The 21022-nt window shown below is 33.4% G+C and overlaps 3 protein-coding genes and 1 pseudogene across 3 annotated transcripts; 2 read left to right on the top strand and 2 right to left on the bottom strand.

The window, feature by feature from the left end:
• The first annotated feature begins 6155 nt into the window (after window positions 1–6155).
• Window positions 6156–10529, top strand: LOC131653912 (disease resistance-like protein DSC1; annotated as a pseudogene).
• A 269-nt stretch (window positions 10530–10798) lies between these two features.
• Window positions 10799–12109, bottom strand: LOC131651339 (uncharacterized). Its single transcript, XM_058921004.1, is given in 1 exon segment — window positions 10799–12109. A coding segment is annotated over 1 exon segment (1311 nt).
• Window positions 12110–12407: 298 nt separating this feature from the next.
• Window positions 12408–13274, bottom strand: LOC131651338 (glutathione S-transferase T3-like). The gene has a single exon (XM_058921002.1). It carries the CDS (start codon window positions 13272–13274, stop codon window positions 12408–12410), a length of 867 nt encoding a protein of 288 aa, XP_058776985.1.
• Window positions 13275–15691: 2417 nt separating this feature from the next.
• On the top strand, window positions 15692–18963 carry LOC131653911 (nucleosome assembly protein 1;4-like). Its single transcript, XM_058924254.1, has 11 exons — window positions 15692–15840; window positions 16000–16043; window positions 16373–16468; window positions 16719–16811; window positions 16908–16992; window positions 17085–17146; window positions 17303–17487; window positions 17570–17747; window positions 17831–17874; window positions 18132–18333; window positions 18495–18963. Exons 1-11 carry the CDS (start codon window positions 15801–15803, stop codon window positions 18540–18542), a joined length of 1077 nt encoding a protein of 358 aa, XP_058780237.1. The 5' UTR covers window positions 15692–15800; the 3' UTR covers window positions 18543–18963.
• Window positions 18964–21022: the final 2059 nt, after the last annotated feature.

The following is a 21022-nucleotide window of genomic DNA, read 5'->3' as shown; positions in this document are numbered from 1 at the left end:
ATTCAAGTTTTACGAGACTAACAATTGACGAGGCATTTTCTTCAGTTTCTCCAATTGACATTCCCATTCTATTTTGCGTTTGCACGAAGAGAAAAAAGTGTCCGGTTTGATTTAGTTCCGCTGACTTTTAGAAATAAAATCAAACCAAATCAAACCAATGCGGTTTGAGTTGGTTTGGTTGGTTTTGTTTTTTTATAAAAAAAATATATTAAGTCATACATACACATATGATGACAATATTGTTTTGTATTTAGTCATTTATGTGTTATCAAATTACGGCAAAATTCATCATAATTGGAAAACAATTTCAGTTTGATATAAACAAAAATAAGGTTAGAGTAAAGTGAAATTAAAAACATAAAATAATAATATAAAATAATATCAAAAAACTATAATGAAATAGAAAAAAATAGATGAGATGAAATATTAGAGAAGATGAAAAAAAAAAGAGTAAAAGAGATGAGAGATTAGAGAAAAAAGTGCATTAAAAACGTAATCACAATACTAAGGTATAATAGGTTTGGGTTTGGGTTGGAAGTGAGTTAAGTGAAGTTTGGATTGTAACATAATGCGGTTTGGTTCTATTTTGTTCGGTTTGTAAAATACAAACCACAAATCGAACCGAACCGCGCGATTTTGTCAAAAAGTGACCTGAACACATTCAAACCAAATGCGGTTTTTTGAGATTTAGATTGGTTTGTTTAGCGGTTTTCTATTAGACCGGTTCGGTTTTGAACACCCCTAGTTGTTACAATGATTCTGCTGCCAGATCCAAACCAATTAAGTCCTCCAAGTAAATTCTCAAGGTGCTCTAAGTCATTGAAATCATCGAGAACAAGAAGAACCTTTTTACGTGCCAGACTTCTTTTAAGCAATAGAGAGAATTTTATTCTTCACATAAATCATTCCTTCAATGAGGGAGATACACGTCAGTCCTCGACATCTCCTCCCTATACGTCGGATCAAGATCAAAACCATGAATGCAGTGGAAATGAGAAATGATCCATTCCTGAAAAACGAATAAGAGTCATGTAAGAAGAAAATATTAATAGTAAAATAAATTCAATAATTAGAATGAAAGGTACCGTCAGTAGTGTAGCAGAGTCTGTCAGCTGCCTGGTCCTCTAGTTAGAGGCTTCATTTAACTTTTGGTATAGGTATATCAAATATCCGCCCCCCAGTTCCACTCCCTCAATGTATTCAAATCTATGAAGTACCAGAGGTATGTTACATCCATGTAGTTTGCACTTTTGTCCACAAAAATGGACGTGTCGACCAATCACATGAAGTAACACCTCAAAGCACACTGACGATGATACTGAACAAATAAGTCATTTCCCTCAGTCTCGAAATTAGCTTCCGCAACAAGGTTGTCGTGATAAAAGGTCCTTTAAGAATCAGAACTTGGCATGGGCCCCGTTAGTCGAGGAACACTACTCAGATGTCTTTTCAGGTTGAGCTCCCAAATAGTCAACCATCCAATCAGTGGTGACATACAGGTGATCCGGGAGTGATTAATTAACCTCCCTCTGATAGGAAGGTGTAGCTGGCAAGCGATATAATCAAGTGTGGTCGTCATTTCCCCAATAGAAAAATAGAAATATGATGTCTCCTTATGACATTTCTCGACAAATGCCCCTTGCATGCCGTGGATGATAGTGTTGTATCCGGAACTATAAAGTCTGACAAGTCTGAAGCCAAGAATGGCCTCCATGAACCAATCCGCATCAGGATGATACAAATCAAATATTTTCTGCACGTGGTTCATGAACTTTAGTGGCAGCCGTTCCTACAAACATAAAAATTAATATCAATTTTAAAATATTTGACCGTAAAACATTTAAATAAAAAGTGTAATAAATAATATACTTGTACAGTGGAAACATGTCGAGCGACATGATCAGAGTAATAGATCAAGATGGAGGTGTCAGAGGGCCCTCCTAGATATGTCAGGTTAACCCGTACGGATTCCGGAACATGAACCTCCTTGGGTTCTGGAACTTGAATCTTCTCGGGTTCCTCCTCATTAATCATATATGAGGACGCACATGATAGGTGACTCCTCGGAAAAGAAGGGGATATCCCCTCAACTTCCTCCCGCAGTACCCGGACGCATCCTCGAACCTTCATAGACTGCTCAACTCTCTCATGCTGAGCAAAAGCAGTTTGGCTTGGCCTGCCGAGTCTCATTCTGTTCGGGATCTCAACCATTTTTCCTGGAAAAAGAATAATCAGTACTCAAAGAGAATAAACATAAACAGGTTTGAAAAAATTAAAAAAAAAACAACTCAGACATAATTTCGAAAATGCATATCCGAAACTCCTCATAGGTGTTTTCGAAAAATGCACTTCCGAAAACACATGCAACTGCCATTTTTAAAGCTTTAACCTCAATCACCCAAAAATGTAATTTTTCCATAAATTTTACACCAAACAACCACATTTTACAAGTTATACTTCAACCTATTAACTTTAAGTAATTCTAAACAACTTATTATACACATGCAAAGTAGAAAAAGAAGTTTTGAGAAACTTAATTTGGAATTTTGAGAGTTGTTGAAATGTGTTGATATTAGGAGTCAAAATGAGTTGCAATTTGATGAAATGAATAGAAATCAATTGATGTGAGTTTTGAAAGTAGAGATTTTAGGGGTTTTTGGTTTTTGAGTGTTTGAGTTTGAAAAGAAAAGAGAATGAAGGGTTGTTGTGATGAGTTTAATATATAAATCATAATTTGGAGATAAATCTCCAAAAAATTTAAACTTTAATAATAAAATACTTTAGAGATGTATTTTTGAAAATACACATAAAAAAGTTAAAATATGATGCGTTCAGATATAAATTTTGAAATCCATAAAATAAATTTAAAATTTCTATCAGAGACCCCTAAAAAGATTAACTGTTCAAAAAGAAACGATGTTTTTCATCTGTCAAATTGGAGTCCAACAACGGAACCCCGATTTCCACTTCTGGAGTAATTATTGCATTTTGATACGATCAGATACGCGCTTCTGTTCTGTTTCTCTTTAACATCACAATTCACACACACACGCTTCATTCACTTTACTGTAGTTTCATTTTTAATTTTGAGTAATGCTATTCTTACACCCAACACTTACACCAATACTTACACTAAACACTATTCACCGTATTTATACGGTGAACAGTGTTTTTTAAAATAAAATAATATTATTTATTTTTAATTTTAAAATTAAGGACGACACTCTTCATGTACGGACGTGCAATAACCAACTTCATTACTGCATTAACCAAGTTTTTACACTGCATTAACCAAGTTTGATGACTGCTAAAAATTATTTTTAATACCTGGATATTCCATTAACCAACTTCATTACTGCATTAACCAAGTTTTTACATTGCATTAACCAAATTTAATGACTACTATAAAGTACTGTTCATGGGTGTAAGAATAGCATTACTCAAATTTGGTTAATGCAGTGTAAAAACTTGGTTAATGCAGTAGTGAAGTTGGTTACTGCAACATCCAGGTATTAAAAATGATTTTTAGCAGTCACCAAACTTGGTTAATGCAGTAATGAAGTTGGTTAATGCAACATTCAGGTATTAAAAATAATTTTTAGCAGTCATCAAACTTGGTTAATGCAGTGTAAAAACTTGGTTAATGCAGTAGGTTAATGCACGTTCATACATGAACAGTATCGTCTGTAGTTTTAAAAATAAAAAATATTTTTTATAAATATTATTATTTTATTTTAAAAAACACTGTTCACCGTATAGATACGGTGAACAATGTTTGGTGTAAGTATTGGTGTAAGTTTTGGGTGTAAGAATAGCATTACTCTTTAACTTTACAGGAGTGCTATGCTTACACCGCCGTACTACACCTAAACCGTATGTACGGACCACACTATTCACCGTCCGTACATGAATAGTAAAATATTTTTTTTAAAATATTTTTTTACGTTTTTTAAAAAAAAATTGATAATACCTTCAGATTTACTTTCGGATTTACCTGCATTTGACATTACCTGCGGATTTGCCTAAATTCGTAAGTAAATCCGCATGTATTGTCAAATTCGTAGGTAAATCCGCAAGTAAATCTGCAGGTACTGTCAAATCTGTAGGTAAATCCGCAGGTATTGTCAAATCCGTAGGTAAATCCGCAGGTATTGTTAAATATTTTTTTAAAAACGTAAAAAAAAAATTTTAAAAAATGATTTTTTTTAAAAAAGAAAATATTAATTTAATATTTTACTATTCATGTACTGTGAATAGTACGTCCGTACGGTACGGACATACGGTGTAGTGTATGAAGTTGGTGTAGGAATAGCATTTTTTAACTTTATGTATGTATACTCAAGAATCAAAAGGTACATAAAGTTTGCTTTGTTGGAGAAGAATGCTCACAAACCTGTCGGTGCAAATAATATTTCAATATTTGTAGTAAAAGTAATCATTTATTTTATAATTTAATAGAAATTCACCGTTAATTTAATTTTATAAATCTATAGTATCTACTTTATTCATGTATTTTAAAGGGTTAATGAACTTTTTCGTCCCTTTAAATATTATAGATTTCGTTTTTAGTCCCTCCAAAATTTTCCTTTAAGAAATCGTCCCTTCAAAATTTTTCTTCCGAACTATTGGTCCCTAACGTCAAATTTCGTAGCTAATCAGTGGCTAAAGTCGTAGCTAATCTCTAGCAAATTTGACGTTAGGGACCAATAGTTGAGATGAAAAATTTTGAAGGGACGATTTCTTAAAGGAAAATTTTAAAGGGACTAAAAACAAAATCTGCAATATTTAGAGGGACCAAAAAGTTCATTAACCCTATTTTAAAATATAAAAAATTATCAACATATAAACCTACTTTATTCATGTATTCTAAAATAATTACATTGTAAGTATAAACAATTACTTTACACAGTTTAAAAACCATTATAAGTATAAAAAAGATGGGTTTATATGCATGTTAGAATATTTAGTAAATAAATATGATATTGTAAATATTATTTCTAAGTTTTTGCTTATCTAATTTGGAGGTCTTATTTTTCTTGTCCATACTCTAATTATTTGGAGGTCTTATTTCTAAGTTTTTCCTTTAGACTATTTTACATAGTTTTTTTTTTCTTTTTTCAATTTACTATTTAAAAAAACATTCTTATATGTATTTGATAAACTATTAAATTATATTTTTTTAAAAAATAATAAAGTTTTCTTTTAAAAAAAATCTAATAATCTACATTTCACATTAATTTCTAAACTAATCATGTTTTAAATAAAAAAAATTTGACTCAAAATAAAGGCGTCAATGTTGTTAGCACATACATTAATCTTACACTAAAATGCTATGACCTCTAATTTATGAAATGTTGTCATGCCAATTCTGTTGATGCTTTTGTAAATATAAGAGCAGACGCCTTCACTCGTGACGCATGCATACCGAAATTAATATGAATGAGTGCCCTTGGGATACTCTTTAAAAATATTAAATAAAGAAAATATTTTTTACATAAATTAATATTTTAATTTCAATGCATTAAATACATGCATTTTTAAAAAAACATACTACTTTAATCACTTAAAGAGTGCCCCAAGGCCTAAGGACACTCGTGAGCATTTCCCGTTAAAAATTAATGTGAAATGTGAGCTATTGGTTATTTTTAAAAAAAAAATTGGATTATTTATTAAAAAATCATTAAATTATACCATCAATATTTATACATTAATGAATGTTATTCTCATGAAGATATATGTCAAAAAAAACTATATTAGTAAAATAGTACACTTTGGATCCTCTCCTTCATTTTTCTCTCCTTCCCTCTCCATCCTCTCTATCTCTCTCTTAATTGCATTCTCTCTCTTGATTAAATTTTGTTTTTTTATTGATGAGTGAGAGTGAGATTAAGAGAGAGATAGAGATGATGGAGAGGGAAGGAGAGAAAAATGAAGGAGAGGATCCAAATCCCATTTTAACACATTAGTGTACTATTCAAATTCAATTTTTTTAGTGTTTGATTAAATTTATGAAGATGACTTATGTGAAAATTGATTCTCTTTAATACAGATAAGTCTACTTGACATGACAGGACTAATACTAAATTCAGACCACACACAAAGATCTAACATTTCCTAGAACATGCTTTAGATAATCTCACAAACTAATTAAGACCTAAGCATTCTCTTTTATTACTAGCATTTTTCTTTTGCATTGGTTGCTATGCTAGCTATTGTATTAACTATTGAATGGCATCATCATCATCATCATCATCATCATCATCATCATCATCATCATCATCATCATCATCATCATCATCATCATTTTCTTCCCATGTTCTTCCAATCAAATACGATGTATTCATAAGCTTTAGAGGCACAGACATACGACATGGTTTTCTAAGCCATTTAAGAAAAGAACTTCGCCAGAAGCAAGTTGATGCATACGTGGATGACAGACTAGAAGGAGGAGATAATATATCAAACTCACTTGTTAAAGCCATTGAAGGATCACTTATGTCTTTGGTCATTTTTTCAAAGGACTATGCTTCTTCAAAATGGTGCTTGGAAGAACTTGTCAAGATAATTGAATGTATGGCCAGAAATAAACAAGTTGTGATTCCTGTTTTTTACAATGTAAATCCAACTGATGTAAGGCACCATAAAGGGAGTTATGGAGATTCATTAGCTATGCATGAAAAAGTTAATGGAACAAGGTTAGGCAATAAGGTGCAAAATTGGAGATCCGCTTTGACTATAGCTGCTAATCTTTCTGGATTTCATTCATCAAATTTTGGGTAAACCCTAGTACTATTTACTTACATTTCAACTTTTATATAGTAATGGAAACAAACAAGCTCTTAAAGATGATGAAGATTTTCTTTTTTATTGTTGTGTAGGGATGAAGTAGAGCTTATAGAAGAAATTGTCAAATGTTTGTCCTCCAAGTTGAATGTAATGTACCAAAGTGAGTTAACCGATCTTGTCGGAATTGAAGAACGGATTGCAGATTTGGAGTCACTTTTGTGCCTAGCTTCAACTGTAAATGTTCTTGTCATTGGCATTTGGGGTATGGGCGGTATTGGCAAGACAACTCTTGCAGCTGCAGTGTATAACCGTCTATGTTTTGAATATGAAGGGTGTTGCTTTATGGCAAACATAACCGAAGAATCAGAGAAGCATGGAATGATTTACGTGAAGAATAAAATTCTCTCTATATTGCTTAAGGAAAACGATCTACATATCGGTACACCTAATGGAGTTCCGCCTTATGTTAAGAGAAGGCTCGCACGTAAAAAGGTTCTTCTCGTTCTCGATGATATCAATGACTTAGAGCACCTCGAGAATTTAGTTGGAGGACTTGATTGGTTTGGATCTGGCAGTAGAATCATTGTAACAACAAGAGATAAGCAAGTGCTTGGTAAAAGAGTCAATCGTATATACGAGGCCAAGGCATTAGAGTCTGATGATGCTATTAAGCTTTTCATCATGAATGCTTTCAAACATGGTTGTCTTGACATGGAGTGGATTGAGCTATCAAAAAGCGTGATTCGTTACGCTAATGGAAACCCTTTAGTTTTGAAAGTGTTAGGTTCTTTTCTTTATGGTAAAAGCAAAATAGAATGGGAAAGTCAATTGCAGAAACTTAAGAAAATGCCTCATGCAAAAATGCAAAATGTATTAAGACTGAGTTATGATAGACTCGACCGAGAAGAAAAGAGTATATTTTTATATATTGCGTGTCTTTTGAAAGGATATGAAGTTCAACAAATAATAGCTTTGCTTGATGCTTGTGGTTTCTCGACAATTATTGGATTGAAAGTCCTTAAAGATAAAGCACTTATAATCGAAGTCAAGGGCGCTGGAAAATCAGTTGTATTGATGCATGACTTGATAAAAGAAATGGGTTGGGAGATTGTTCGAGAAGAATGTATTGAAGACCCTGGGAAACGCAGTAGGTTATGGGATCCTAACGATGTTCATCAAGTATTGACAAATAACACGGTAAACAAAGACTAATAATCGTATTCAATACACCTTACAATTCGATAATTTGAATAATATTTCACATAGTATCTTACTTTGTCTTTTTATCTATGCAGGGAACTAAAGCCATTGAAAGCATAACTCTGAATGTCTCAAAATTTGATGAGCTGCACTTAAGTCCTCAAGTCTTCGGCAGGATGCAACAGTTAAAATTTCTTAAATTTACACAACATTACGGCGATGAGAAAATCTTGTTTCTTCCTCAGGGCCTTGAGTCTTTGCCAAATGATCTACTTCTTTTTCAATGGGTTAGTTATCCTTTGAAATCCTTGCCTCAGTCTTTTTGTGCAGAAAATCTTGTTGAGCTAAAGTTAACTTGGAGCCGAGTCGAAAAACTTTGGGATGGAATCCAGGTATTAGTATAGTTTTTGTTGTGATTAAAATTCTAGAATTGAGGCTCTTCTACTCATTTGATGTCTTTCTTTTATCTGTCATAGAATGTTCGACATTTGAAGAAAATCGATCTCAGTTATTCCAAATGTCTGGTAGAGCTCCCTGATTTTTCAAAGGCCTCGAATCTTGAAGAAGTAGAACTCTATGGTTGCAAAAGTTTGCTTAGTGTTCATCCTTCAATTTTACGTCTCAACAAGCTAGTGCGACTGAACCTATTTTACTGCAAAGCGCTTACCAGTCTTCGAAGTGACACTCATTTAAGATCCCTCCGCGATCTTTTCCTCGGTGGTTGCTATAGACTCAAGGAGTTTTCAGTGACATCAGATAATATGAAAGAGTTAAATTTATCTTCAACAGATATCAACGAATTGCCATCGTCAATTGGTAGTCTCGTAAAACTTGAATCGTTGAGTCTTGATTTTTGCAAAAGCCTAAACATCCTTCCAGAAAAAGTAACTGACCTGAGGTCACTTCGTGCTCTTCTTATTCACGGTTGCACACAACTTGATGCATCAAATCTTCATATCCTAATTAATGGTTTAGCTTCTTTGGAAACGCTTAAGCTGGAAGAATGTCGTAACTTATACGAAATTCCAGACAACGTAAGCTCTCTATCGTCATTGCGTGAATTGTTACTAAAAGGAACTGATATTGAGAGATTTCCTGCAAGCATCAAGCATCTCTCTAAGCTGGAAAAACTGGATATAAAGGATTGCAGGAGGCTCCGTTATCTTCCAGAGCTTCCGCCATCACTGAAAGAGTTATATGCAACTAACTGTTCATCTTTAGAGACTGTAATGTTCAATTGGAATGTTGCTGATCCGATACAGCTACAAGTATATAAGTTACACACAGAATTCCAAAACTGTGTTAACTTGGATGAACTTTCACTCAGAGCTATTGAAATAAATGCTCAAGTAAACATGAAGAAACTGGCATATAATCATCTCTCGACATTAGGAAGCAAATTTCTTGATGGTCCGGTTGACGTGATCTACCCTGGAAGTAAAGTTCCAGAGTGGTTCATGTACAGAACAACGCAGGCTTCGGTGACTGTTGATCTCTCTTCTGCTCCGAAATTCAAGTCAATGGGTTTTATCTTTTGCGCTGTTGCTAGTCAGCTTGCGTCGGACGATAAAAACTTCATTGGATGTGATTGTAACCTGGAAACTGGTAGTGGCGAAAGGGTCACACTCGGGAACACGGATGCATGGACTAGTATACATTCCCCCGAGTTTTTTCTGACCATGTTTTTATATGGTATGATGAAATGTGTTGTCTGCAAAACAGTGAATCCGTAAAGGAAAACATGGAAGAGCTCATGGCTGGTTATAATCCAAAGGTTTCGTTTGAATTCTTTGCTCAAAGTGGAGGTACTTGGAAAAAGAAGGAGAGTAATATGATAAGAGGGTGCGGAGTGTGTCCAATATACGATACAGAATATTATGATTTCGTTAAACAAATGGAATCGAAGTTGGAATTGTCATTGCAGTTTATATCAAACGAAAGGTTAGTTCAATGCATTAATAATAAAGAAACAGTAGATCCAAAACAATCATGCAAAAAATTGTTTCCACCTTTTCAAACTGGAATTTGGAAGAGTGCACCACAAGGGTTGAAAGATATATTGTTCTTGTGATTTTAGAATGTAATAGTACTTCAAAAGCCTTAACATAACATGATGTTTTGATATTTACAAATCAATCCTACAATAGTGTATCAAGCTTAACAGTAAACACCCATTACAGCAAAAATGTATTATGCTTCAGATGATGCAACAACATGTTCCTTTTTAAAGACATGTCCACATCAACAGTTGATACATCCACATATCTGAAAAAATAGATAAGATGTTAAGCTTGCGATGTCTTGACAACTATGGATAGACAACTAATGGATATAGTGTGATAGTATTCTTTTTGTTGGTGAAAATGTTCTCCCGTGTTCCTTTGTGTTTATACACACAGTGACACAACACAAATGAATAGGTAGCACTATAAAGTAGACACCAACGATTTGAAGGACATAAGAGCATCTTCAATGATACAACCTATTATTTGGTTCAATTGTGGGATCCATTAGTCCACATCATCTTGAAGCAACTCACTCCAATTTTCACTCCAATGGTATAATTCTAAAGAACTCATATTGGTCTCACAATTTTACTTTGTATAATAATATTTTATTCATACTAAATTTTATTTGATTTAAAATAATAATTTAAATTATTTAAATTTTAATTAATATAAAATAAATAAAATTAAACATAAAATTTAAAATTATAATTTAAATTAATCTCAAATGCATGACATATAATTAAAAACAATAAAAATATAATTAAAAACAATAAAAATAAATTACATAACATAATTACTCAAATTTAATTTTCATCGTCCTCATGTCCAAAACGTTCCCAAATATGCTCGACTAGATCTCCTTGAAGTTGGCGATGAACTTGTTTTTCACGAAGAGTTGTTCTTCTTTGTAGTCTTGTTGCAAGATTCGGATGAGGACCGCTAAATGTTTCAGTCGTTGAGTTGTTGTTACCTGCATTATCGTAACAGTAATCAAAATCACCTCCATATGTGTGTCGTTCGTCTTCGACAATCATGTTGTGCAATATGATGCAAGCATATATGGTATGCTTGAGGGTTTCCATGTGCCAAGCATGCGCTGGACCATGTACTATTGCAAATCGAGATTGAAGCACTCCAAATGCACGTTCCACATCCTTTCTAGCTGATTCTTGGTGTTGTGCAAATAGTTTTCTCTTTTCTCCTTGCGGCATTGAAATGGTCTTGACAAATGTAGCCCACTCAGGATATATACCATCCGCTAAATAATACCCCATATTATATGGATTCCCATTGATTGTATATTGCACAGTAGCAGCACGTCCTTCCAAAATATCGTTAAACACATTAGATTGGTTTAGCACATTAATGTCATTGTTTGAACCTGCAATACCAAAAAATGCATGCCAAATCCATAAGTCTTGTGATGCCACTGCTTCAAGCATGATCGTGGGTTTACCATGATCACCTCGACAAAATTGTCCTTTTCATGCAACAGGACAATTCTTCCATTCCTAATGCATACAATCAATGGAACCTAGCATGCCTGGAAATCCACGTGACTCCCCCATTTGTAAAAGATGCTCGACATCATTGTTATTAGGCCTTCTCAAATACTCAGCCCCAAATACCTCATTCACGCCCCTTACGAATCTCTCTAAGCACTCAATTGCAGTGCTTTCACCAATTCGAACATATTCGTCTACAATGTCAGCGGAAGATCCATATGCCAACATACGAATAGCAGAAGTACACTTCTGCAATGGTGAAAGACCCATTTTACCAGTTGCATCGACCCTCATTTGAAAATATTCATCATGATTTCCAAGGGTTTCTACAATTCGAAGAAACAAATGCCTATGCATTCTGAACCTTCTACGGAATTGGGCATCCGTGTATACTGGATTTTCTGAGAAGTAGTCGTTGAATAATCGTATATGCCCTTCTTCACGATTCCGATCTATCACTGATCTTCTTTTTCGCCTTGATGAACTTCTAGATTGACGTTCCTTCTCGAGCATTGACAACAATAGTTCTTCATCTGTGTTGTCCATAAGTTCTTCTTCAATCACCTCCCAAAAAAGTTTGTTGAGGTTGTTTGAATTGTTTGAATCCATTGAAGTGAGAGAATGGTGATAGAAAAATGATAGAAGAGTGAGAGAATGATGATAGAAGTGTGATAGAAAAATGATAGAAGAGTGTGAAAAGAATGAGAGTATATATACGGCTAGTTTGAATAACGGCTAGTTTGAATAACAGCTAGTTTGAATAACGGCTAGTTTGAATAACGGCTAGTTTGAATAATATTTAAATTTAAAAAATACTAGAACATTGCGTCTTATTACAATAGTCGTTGATACATAACAAGTACTACATAATATTTAAATATAATAAATACTAGAACATTGCATATTATTACCATCCATATTTTTCTTTTAGGTTATTACAACGTTTTTCATGAAATTCACGTTGACTATCATTCATCTTAGAAGTATCTGACATTATGAATTGCATTGCTTCAAACTCCATATTTTCCTTGACTAATTTGTTTTCTTCCCCCTTAAGTCGTGCTAGATTTTCCATTACTTCCATTCTTTTATTCCTTGTATCGGAAATAACACTAGAAGGAGGTTCAGTTGCATTTGCATTTTCCTTTGCCTTACCTTTTCGTTTTGTCGCCTTTTGTCCCATTGGACGCTCCATTGGAGATGATGAGTTTAACTCATAACTTGAAGGTGTCTCTGAGTTTAGCGATGCCGTGTATGAACCGCTAACAGAATTCTTTGTTCTCTTTGAAGAATTTTCGGTGGATGCTCCCATCCATTTAGGTTCATCTTTTAAAAGCCGCCATGCATACTCAAGATTGAATGGTGCACCTTCATCTTGTTCATAAAAAGCATGCGCATTGATTAAGATATCTTTCTCTGATGCCCCACTTTTTTTTCCATGAACAGCTTGTTTGTAACACCCAGCAAATTTTTGAACACAACCATTTATTCGATGCCATCGAGATTTTAATTGGCCTTGTAGCTTTTCTCGTGACTGCCCACGATATTGGTTATAATTATCGGTGATTCTTAACCAAAAGCTATCAACTTTTTGATCAACTCCCACAATTGGATCCTTTGAAACATTGAGCCATGATTGCATAAGAAGTGTATCCTCTTCCCTTGTGAATACCTCTCTAGGTTTTTTTTTAACAGAACGCCTTTGTTCTTTTTCAATTGTAGTATTTTCAATACCAACTTGAGTTGAAAATTGTGGAACTTGGCGTTCAGACATAAACCCATATTGTGTTTCGGGTTCATGATGAGAAAAATTCACCCCATGAGTATTTATCTGTGGTCTAAAATAAATATTTGGGTTGTTTGGTGGCGGAAAAAATACGGTAGAGTTTATTGGCGGTGGGGGGAAATTGAGAATTTTGCGGATTAGAATTTTGCTGATTTTGCATGAGATGGAACATGGATTGTTGAAAATTATATTGATTAGGGTCCATTTGCCCTTAACAATAATAATTTGAACTAACAAGATGAAAAATTTGGTAAAATATATGATCAATTGAAGGCTAATAAAATGAAATTGTGAGAGAAAAATTTAAAATACTAGGAGTAAGGAATAAATTTGTGTGATAAAATTTGACTAACATTTACTTCTATTTATAACCAAATAAATTATTAAAATAAAATAAAAAAACAAAAGAGCCGTTGCATAGCACAACTTCCAACTTATATTAATATTTTATTTAAACTTACCGTTGCAATGCATTTGAACGTTGGCATGCGTGGCGGAACATTCATTTTACCATTTGCTTCCAGCTGGCGTACGAAACAGCAATTGTTAGCCGTTGGAGATGACCTAAGTGGTTTCTTGAATTATTTCTGCAATATATGTTATTCACATTCAATTTTACCAACTAAACCCTCAAATTAAATATTATTATTAAATAAATTTAACTGTTGTAATTATTTTTTTGGTAAATAAAAAAGTCCTCATGCCAGCAAGAAGAAAGCTACAACAAAAGCAAATTTCAAAAAAAAAAAAAAATCCATTACATCAACATCTAATATATGCTTAATAAAAGTTGGAGCGTCTTTTAAGAAAACTACATCCTCTTCAATATCAATATTAGCTTTTGCTATTGTATCCGCACAAATGTTTGCTTCTCTATAAGAGTGTTGGTGCAACAATCAGGGGGACTAGCGATGAACATTTTTATTTTGTGGGACTTTCTTTTAAGCAACACATTTTTATGGGAGACACACCACTTGTCCACCTAAAATCCTAAGGTGATAAGTGGGTGAATTCTCCCACTTATAAATGCTCAAGTCACTATATTCCTATCTAATATGAGACTATTTCCCCACACTACTCACACTTGTTACGTTCTCAACATAGTGCACAATCTCACTTTCTCATGCATATCCATGAGCTTATAAATTTGCTTGACCAACGAGTATCCATATATATCTGTTACTTTATCCAACTATAAAAATTTGACAACGGCTAAGGAGTCCACATTCAGCCCCAATTTCAACATACCTAAATTTTTGGTGACGGTTAACCCTTCAAATATGTCCCATAACTCGACCCGAAAAGCACTACACTTCCCAATATTCTTTGAAAACCCACCCTTACACTCGCCACACATGTTACGAATGATAACTTCGCATCCATAAGCCATGTTTACGACAACACCCCATACGTATGAAGTTTCACCCAATCATCTCTAGGGGTCTTCAGCCTACCATTATAACAGTCTTCTCTCAACACCTCACTACTTCATTATTCTTCTTGATATCATCATAATCATATACTCTTTTTTGAACATAGATTCCCTAACTTGGAGGTATTTGGTATTACTCTTTATGTTCCTCCCTATCGCGCCATATCCAAAAACTATGACATCCAACTGTCCAAAATGGGTCTTCACACTATAATTAAAAAAAACAAATACATATTCATAACTAAAGGTTAACATATCCTCAAAGTCAAAAGACACATGTTAGTGAATTATTTGTAGAAATATTTTTGTAAAACTATGTATTCAATTTTAACATTTTAAAAATTTTATTCAATTTTAATTTTTTAATTATAATATATTTAACTTGTGTCCTATTTAAAATTAAAAATTAGTTTTTCTATTTTCATTTATAAAACCATATATATATATATATATATATATATATATATATATATATAATAATAATAATAATAATAATAATAATAATAATAATAATAATAATAATAATAATAATAATAATAATAATAATGATAATGTTAGTTAATATTACACATAGTCAATGCTGAGAAGATGTTGCTTTAAAAGAGGATTTGCTCACATATGTTTTCGAAGTTTTCCTAGACAAATCTTTAAATAATTTTAAAATATTTTAAATATTTATTTCGGTAAACACTCTCAATCTCCGAATTAAATTTTGACCAAAAAAAATTAAAAAAAAAATACTAGAGATGCTTAAAATGCCTCTAAAGATGCATAAAGTATTTTTAAGTTTGAGACACACTTTTAGGTTGGAAACAGCATTTCCCATTTTAAAAAACATGAGAGATTGGGAAAGTGTTCAAAAATAGTGGCCTCATAAAAAGGCCAGGCCCAGGGTTTCTGTTAGGTCCAACTGAGCTGTCACCAGAGTGTTTCTCACGCTCTCAACCCGCACGTCTAAACAAACTCAACAGAAAAAGATACACATTCACTGTTTTTCAGCGGAAATAACTCCTCCTCCCTATATCTATTCATTCTTTTCTTTCTCCATTTTCCTTCTTCATTTTTCTCGCCTTCTCTTCATCATGTCCGATCACTCCGCCGATCTTCCTGCCGCTGCCGCCGGTAATTTCAATCACAATCTCTTAATCATAATCACGCCGATTATCCATTTCTCAACAACTTATTGTTAACTATCTTTTCATCACTTCGAATTTTTAAATCCTAGTAACTAACTTTGAGAAAAACCTAGCTCTAAAATCTTGTGTTTGTTTTTTCATATAGCTCTTAGCGCTGAAGATCGTGCTGGTCTCGTCAATGCACTCAAAGTAAGTTTTAAACGCTGCATATCATGTTGAATTATCCTCAGTAATCAGAATTTTAATTACAGTAGTATTTTTTCGTCGTATCGAATTGGAATCCATTGTTTCTCAATCAACCATGACATTGCAAAACTATAGTATTAGGACATGATACGGCGACCACACTTATCTGACTTTTCCGACACTTATCTGATTTTTTTTACACCTGTCGGCGGGAATCAGACACCGCGTCACAGCTTCATAGCTATAATGGAAGTATTAATTTCATGAGTTTGCAATGTGAGATTTTCTTGTTCATTGTGTAATTATTTCTGCAATGTCTACTTTTTATGTAGGATAAGCTTCAGCTCTTGGCTGGGGAGCATGTGGATATCCTGGAAACGCTGTCACCAAAAGTCAAGCAACGCGTTGAGGTTCTTAAAGTTTTGCAGGTTTGATGATCTTGCTATTTTCTCGTGTTTTACATAGTAGTTGTAATTACTTTTCTTTAATACTGTCATAGGTATACTAGGGTTGTTTAGTTTTAACAATTGATCTTGAATTCAATCTACTTGTGCTACTAGAATACTTATTTCCTTGAGTTTGATAATGAGTTGCATTTGTTTTTAATTTGTGTTAGAAGTTCCAATTTTATATTAGTGAGGCGAAATGACAGTATGATTTGGTTTTTTTAACTTGCAGAGCGAACATGATGAACTGGAGACTAAGTTTTTAGAGGAGCGAGCTCAGTTGGAAGCTAAATACCAGAAGCTTTATGAACCACTTTATACTAAGGTGTGTGTTACTTATTGGTTATGATTATAATATCTAACTTTCTGCCAGAATTACTTGTTTCACAATGGTTACAAGTTTTTTTTATAATGGTTATAGAGGTATGAGATTGTCAATGGTGTTATTGAGGTTGAAGGAATAACAGATGAAACAGTCCTGGGAGAAGAAAACAAAGGAGCTGAAGGTATGCTATTTTAGTTTTGTTCACCTGTGTAGGTTGTAGCTATATGTATACGTTCTCTTTTGATACTACTTTTCATCTTCCTTTAAATTCAGAGAAAGGAGTGCCTAACTTTTGGTTAACTGCATTGAAGACTCATGAAATACTGGCTGAAGAGGTAACGGAATTTCTGTATATATATATATATATATATATATATATATATATATATATATATATATATATATATATATATATATATATATATTGTATAGCTTCCATTTGTTAATGATTGCAGATTTAGTTACGTCTGCTTTTTCTTTTTCTGTGATAGATTACTGAACGTGATGAGGAGGCCCTCAAGTATCTCAAAGATATCAAGTGGTGTAAAATTAACAATCCCAAGGGTTTCAAGCTGGACTTTTATTTTGATTCTAATCCTTATTTCCAAAATTCTGTGCTGACAAAGACATATCACATGATTGAAGATGATGACCCTATATTAGAGAAATCAATTGGGTAAGCAATATCTCTTTAATTTCTTAGGTTTAATATTCACATTTCTGTTTGCTTTATGTTAATTATTTTTTGAACATTGTAGAACGGTAATTGAGTGGAATCCAGGAAAGTGTTTGGTACTAAAGGTTCTGAAGAAGAAGCCAAAGAAAGGATCAAAAAATGACAAACCGATCATAAAAACTGAAAAATGTGAAAGTTTTTTCAACATTTTCAGCCCTCCTCAGATTCCTGAGGATGATGATGAAATTGATGATGATATTGTACGTCTTTACTTTATATCTATCCACTAAAAGTTTTTAAAATGATTGTTATTAATCATTGCCTTTGTTGCTTACATTGATAGGTTGAAGAGCTTCAGAATTTGATGGAACATGATTATGACATTGGGTAAGTCACTAGTGAATACTTCGTGATATATATATATTTTACATCTCTGATCTGACTCGTGAAGTCTCTTGGTGTATCTGTTGGTCTTGATGACATTTGAGTTTAGTGAATTTAGACTTACTCTTTTTATTTGGAGAAGAAAAAATTGACATCTATAAAACTGGAAAGAGTAGGTGTCTCTGGAAAACAAATTCCCCCTCCCCCCTCTACTACTATCTTGTACTCTGAGATGAATTTATGTTGGTGTGCATTTGCAGTTCTACAATAAGAGACAAAATTATTCCTCATGCTGTGTCTTGGTTCACGGGAGAGGCTGTTGAGAGTGATTTTGACACAGATGAAGATGGTGATGGTGATGAAGAGGGTGAGGATGATGATGAGGACGACGATGATGAGGAGGATGACGATGACGATGATGAGGAGGAAGAAGATGAAGGGAAGGGGAAAAGAAAGAGCAAGGTATGGCACAGATTTCTTAATTTGGCATATTCTGCTGCATTCTCATATCAGATTACTGATTATTGATTCTGTTCTTTTATCGTAACTATCTGTTAAACTATGGGTAACTTATGGGTAACTGGCATTCTTACTATATAATGTTTTGTTTGTCTTAACTGCAGAATCTTAGCACTAGCACAGAGCACCCTCCTGATTGCAAGCAGCAGTAGTGTTTGATCGTGTGCAGCAGAGTCCTGGATATATTTCGTGTCATTGGTACAATTACTGTAGAGTTTGGGTTATTTTAGTCAAAAGCTGCGATTTTACATTACTATTGTCCGTCCTTTTCTTGCCTTTTTTTTGGGTTAATCTTTTGGTCTCTGCTTAGAATTCTTGGGTTTCGATATTTATTTTACATTACTATTGTCAGTCCTTTTGTTGCCATTTTTTTGGGGGTAGTCTTGTGGTTTCTGCTTAGGATTCTCGGGGTTCTTTGTGTGTTGCCCATTGATATTTATTTTATATCATTTTTCTTGGGTTTTAAAAGTAAGTGATGAGGATCTGTGTCATTGTCCATATTTACCTATTACTATAAGAATCTGTACAGATCTACTTCCATTACTATGATTATTCTATTGAACTTATTGAAAATGTTAACTATCTAGAGAGAATTTGAGAGAAATGTAAGGTTCTGTTTTCCGAAAATATTCTTCTATTCAAACCTTTCACTGGGTGCAATCTATTTATAGATTTACCAGCATTTTGAAGATACCAACTAACTTCAGTTAGTTAGTTACTTAGTTATAGGGAGGGGAGGTTAGTCATGAAAGATATTATAGAGCTAAACTAATGTAGCGAATCATATAGCTGAACAAATGCTTCAAGAAGAATTTTCCCTGCATATTTTTTGTGGATATCAATTGGATATCACTGATGTGTAACTGTGGATAGTAATCTTCTTATTTGTGCTTGCTATGAGTAGAGTCTAGGTAGATTGTATAGTGTCTGTATTTGTAAATATGTAGACTACAACTGCAGTACACATACATATCTGCTTAGTAGAAACAACTTATTTGTGCTTGCTATGAGTAGAGTCTAGGTAGATTGTATAGTGTTTGTCTTTGTAAAAATGTAGACTACAACTGCAGTACACATACATATCTGCTTAGTAGAAACATTGACAAGTATTTCCCACTTCAATGGGCAGATATAATATAAGCTTGGAAAATTGAGCAAGTAGAAACACCACATAATAAGACATTACAGATAATGCAAACAAAAGTTATTCATTGTATTCAAGTTCCTATCTCTATCTTTAATACTACCTCTGGTCCCATTTATAAGAAAATATTATCTTTTTAGATAGATTGAATAAATAATGTATTTGGACAATAAATTGTCCAGATATATTATTTATTCAATGTATCTAAAAAGAGAATTTTTTATTATAAATAGGACCGGAGGGAGTATATAGCAATAAACTCTTCAAAGTCCATAACAAAAAATTCATAAACCAAATCTTGTGTTCTCCAAAATTTCTTTATCTTTAGCTATTTTGTTATGTTTGCTAGACTTTTAGTATATATCAATTTACTTTGCAATTAAACTTTTAGGGCTGATTGGGAGTTGGTTTTTGGATTGAAAGACTTTGGAGAGTTGCATCTATATCTAGAAATATGTTTGATATTTTTACAAAATTTAAGAAATAGTATACTACATTAGCATATAAGATCATATTGTGTTTAAATTTTTTTAAAAATATCAAACATATTTTTGAATATATGCGCATTCCTCTAAAGTCTTCCCTTTCAAAACTTTTCAAAAACCAACTTCTAAACACCCCCTTAGATTATCCAAATCGAACCTTAGATTTATTCGTAACATTCTAACTTGAGTGTTGGGGGCCAAGCTAAAAGTACTCGATAGAGACACGAATTTTTAAGCTCTTCATTTTGCATTCTTCATTAGACGTTGGGTGAAATAAAGTGCGAATAGATTGAGTCGAGTTAGACTTTACAAGACGGTAGTTTAGGGAATTTTTTAATGCATCTTATATAGTGGAAAAAGACCTTATGAAAATTGGAAAATTTTCCCTAAATTTTGGAGATGCATCTCTGGAAGCTTTATAAATTATATCAAATACATGCGTAAATGAATAACACTTCCATTTTGTAAATAAAATAGTTTAAAAATATATTTTCAGACTCTGGAAATATATTTTCGAAAATTTTGAGCTCATGTACTGTTTATCTGTAGTACAAAATCAATCTATTATTTTCAAGGAGAGATCGAAAGTCTAGTTGATTGCATAAAAGATATTACAAATACATGACATACAATTATTGGTTGGTGGAGGTTGATCCACGATTAGGACAATTATTTTTATTGTGCCCTACTTGACGACAAATGCTACACTTTCTTAACATTTTTTCATGATCATCCATTCCGGTTCTGATATGCGTGCTGTTAGGTCGATCTTTTTTCTTTCGTCGCATGTTGTCATTATGCCAAACTACCTCCCCTCATACGCATGCCAGTAATCCTTCTTTGCCATCATTGGAAATGCATTATTGTATACTCCGAGCAAGGTGTCGGTCTTGTAAATGGGAGATAAGAGAAGACATCTCGGTGCGCATATGAACATGCTGCTATGACACGGGAGCAAGACATGCGAAAGACTTGAAACTTTTCGCAGTCGAACCACCCTTCT

This window comes from Vicia villosa, linkage group LG2, assembly GCF_029867415.1.
Source record: "Vicia villosa cultivar HV-30 ecotype Madison, WI linkage group LG2, Vvil1.0, whole genome shotgun sequence".
Taxonomy (NCBI): Eukaryota; Viridiplantae; Streptophyta; class Magnoliopsida; order Fabales; family Fabaceae; genus Vicia; species Vicia villosa.
Note: the sequence above shows the minus strand (reverse complement) of the source record. Positions and strands in the feature narration are given on the sequence as shown.

What these genes read in the sequence shown, in the direction of transcription:
- LOC131651338 (XM_058921002.1), bottom strand. Translation starts at nt 13,274, where the DNA reads ATGTCTGAACGCCAAGTTCCACAATTTTCAACTCAAGTTGGTATTGAA.
- LOC131653911 (XM_058924254.1), top strand. Translation starts at nt 15,801, where the DNA reads ATGTCCGATCACTCCGCCGATCTTCCTGCCGCTGCCGCCG. An exon ending in ATGAAATACTGGCTGAAGAG is followed by an intron (nt 17,147 to 17,302) that starts GTAACGGAATTT and finishes TTTCTGTGATAG; the next exon opens with ATTACTGAACGTGATGAGGA. An exon ending in GAACATGATTATGACATTGG is followed by an intron (nt 17,875 to 18,131) that starts GTAAGTCACTAG and finishes GTGCATTTGCAG; the next exon opens with TTCTACAATAAGAGACAAAA.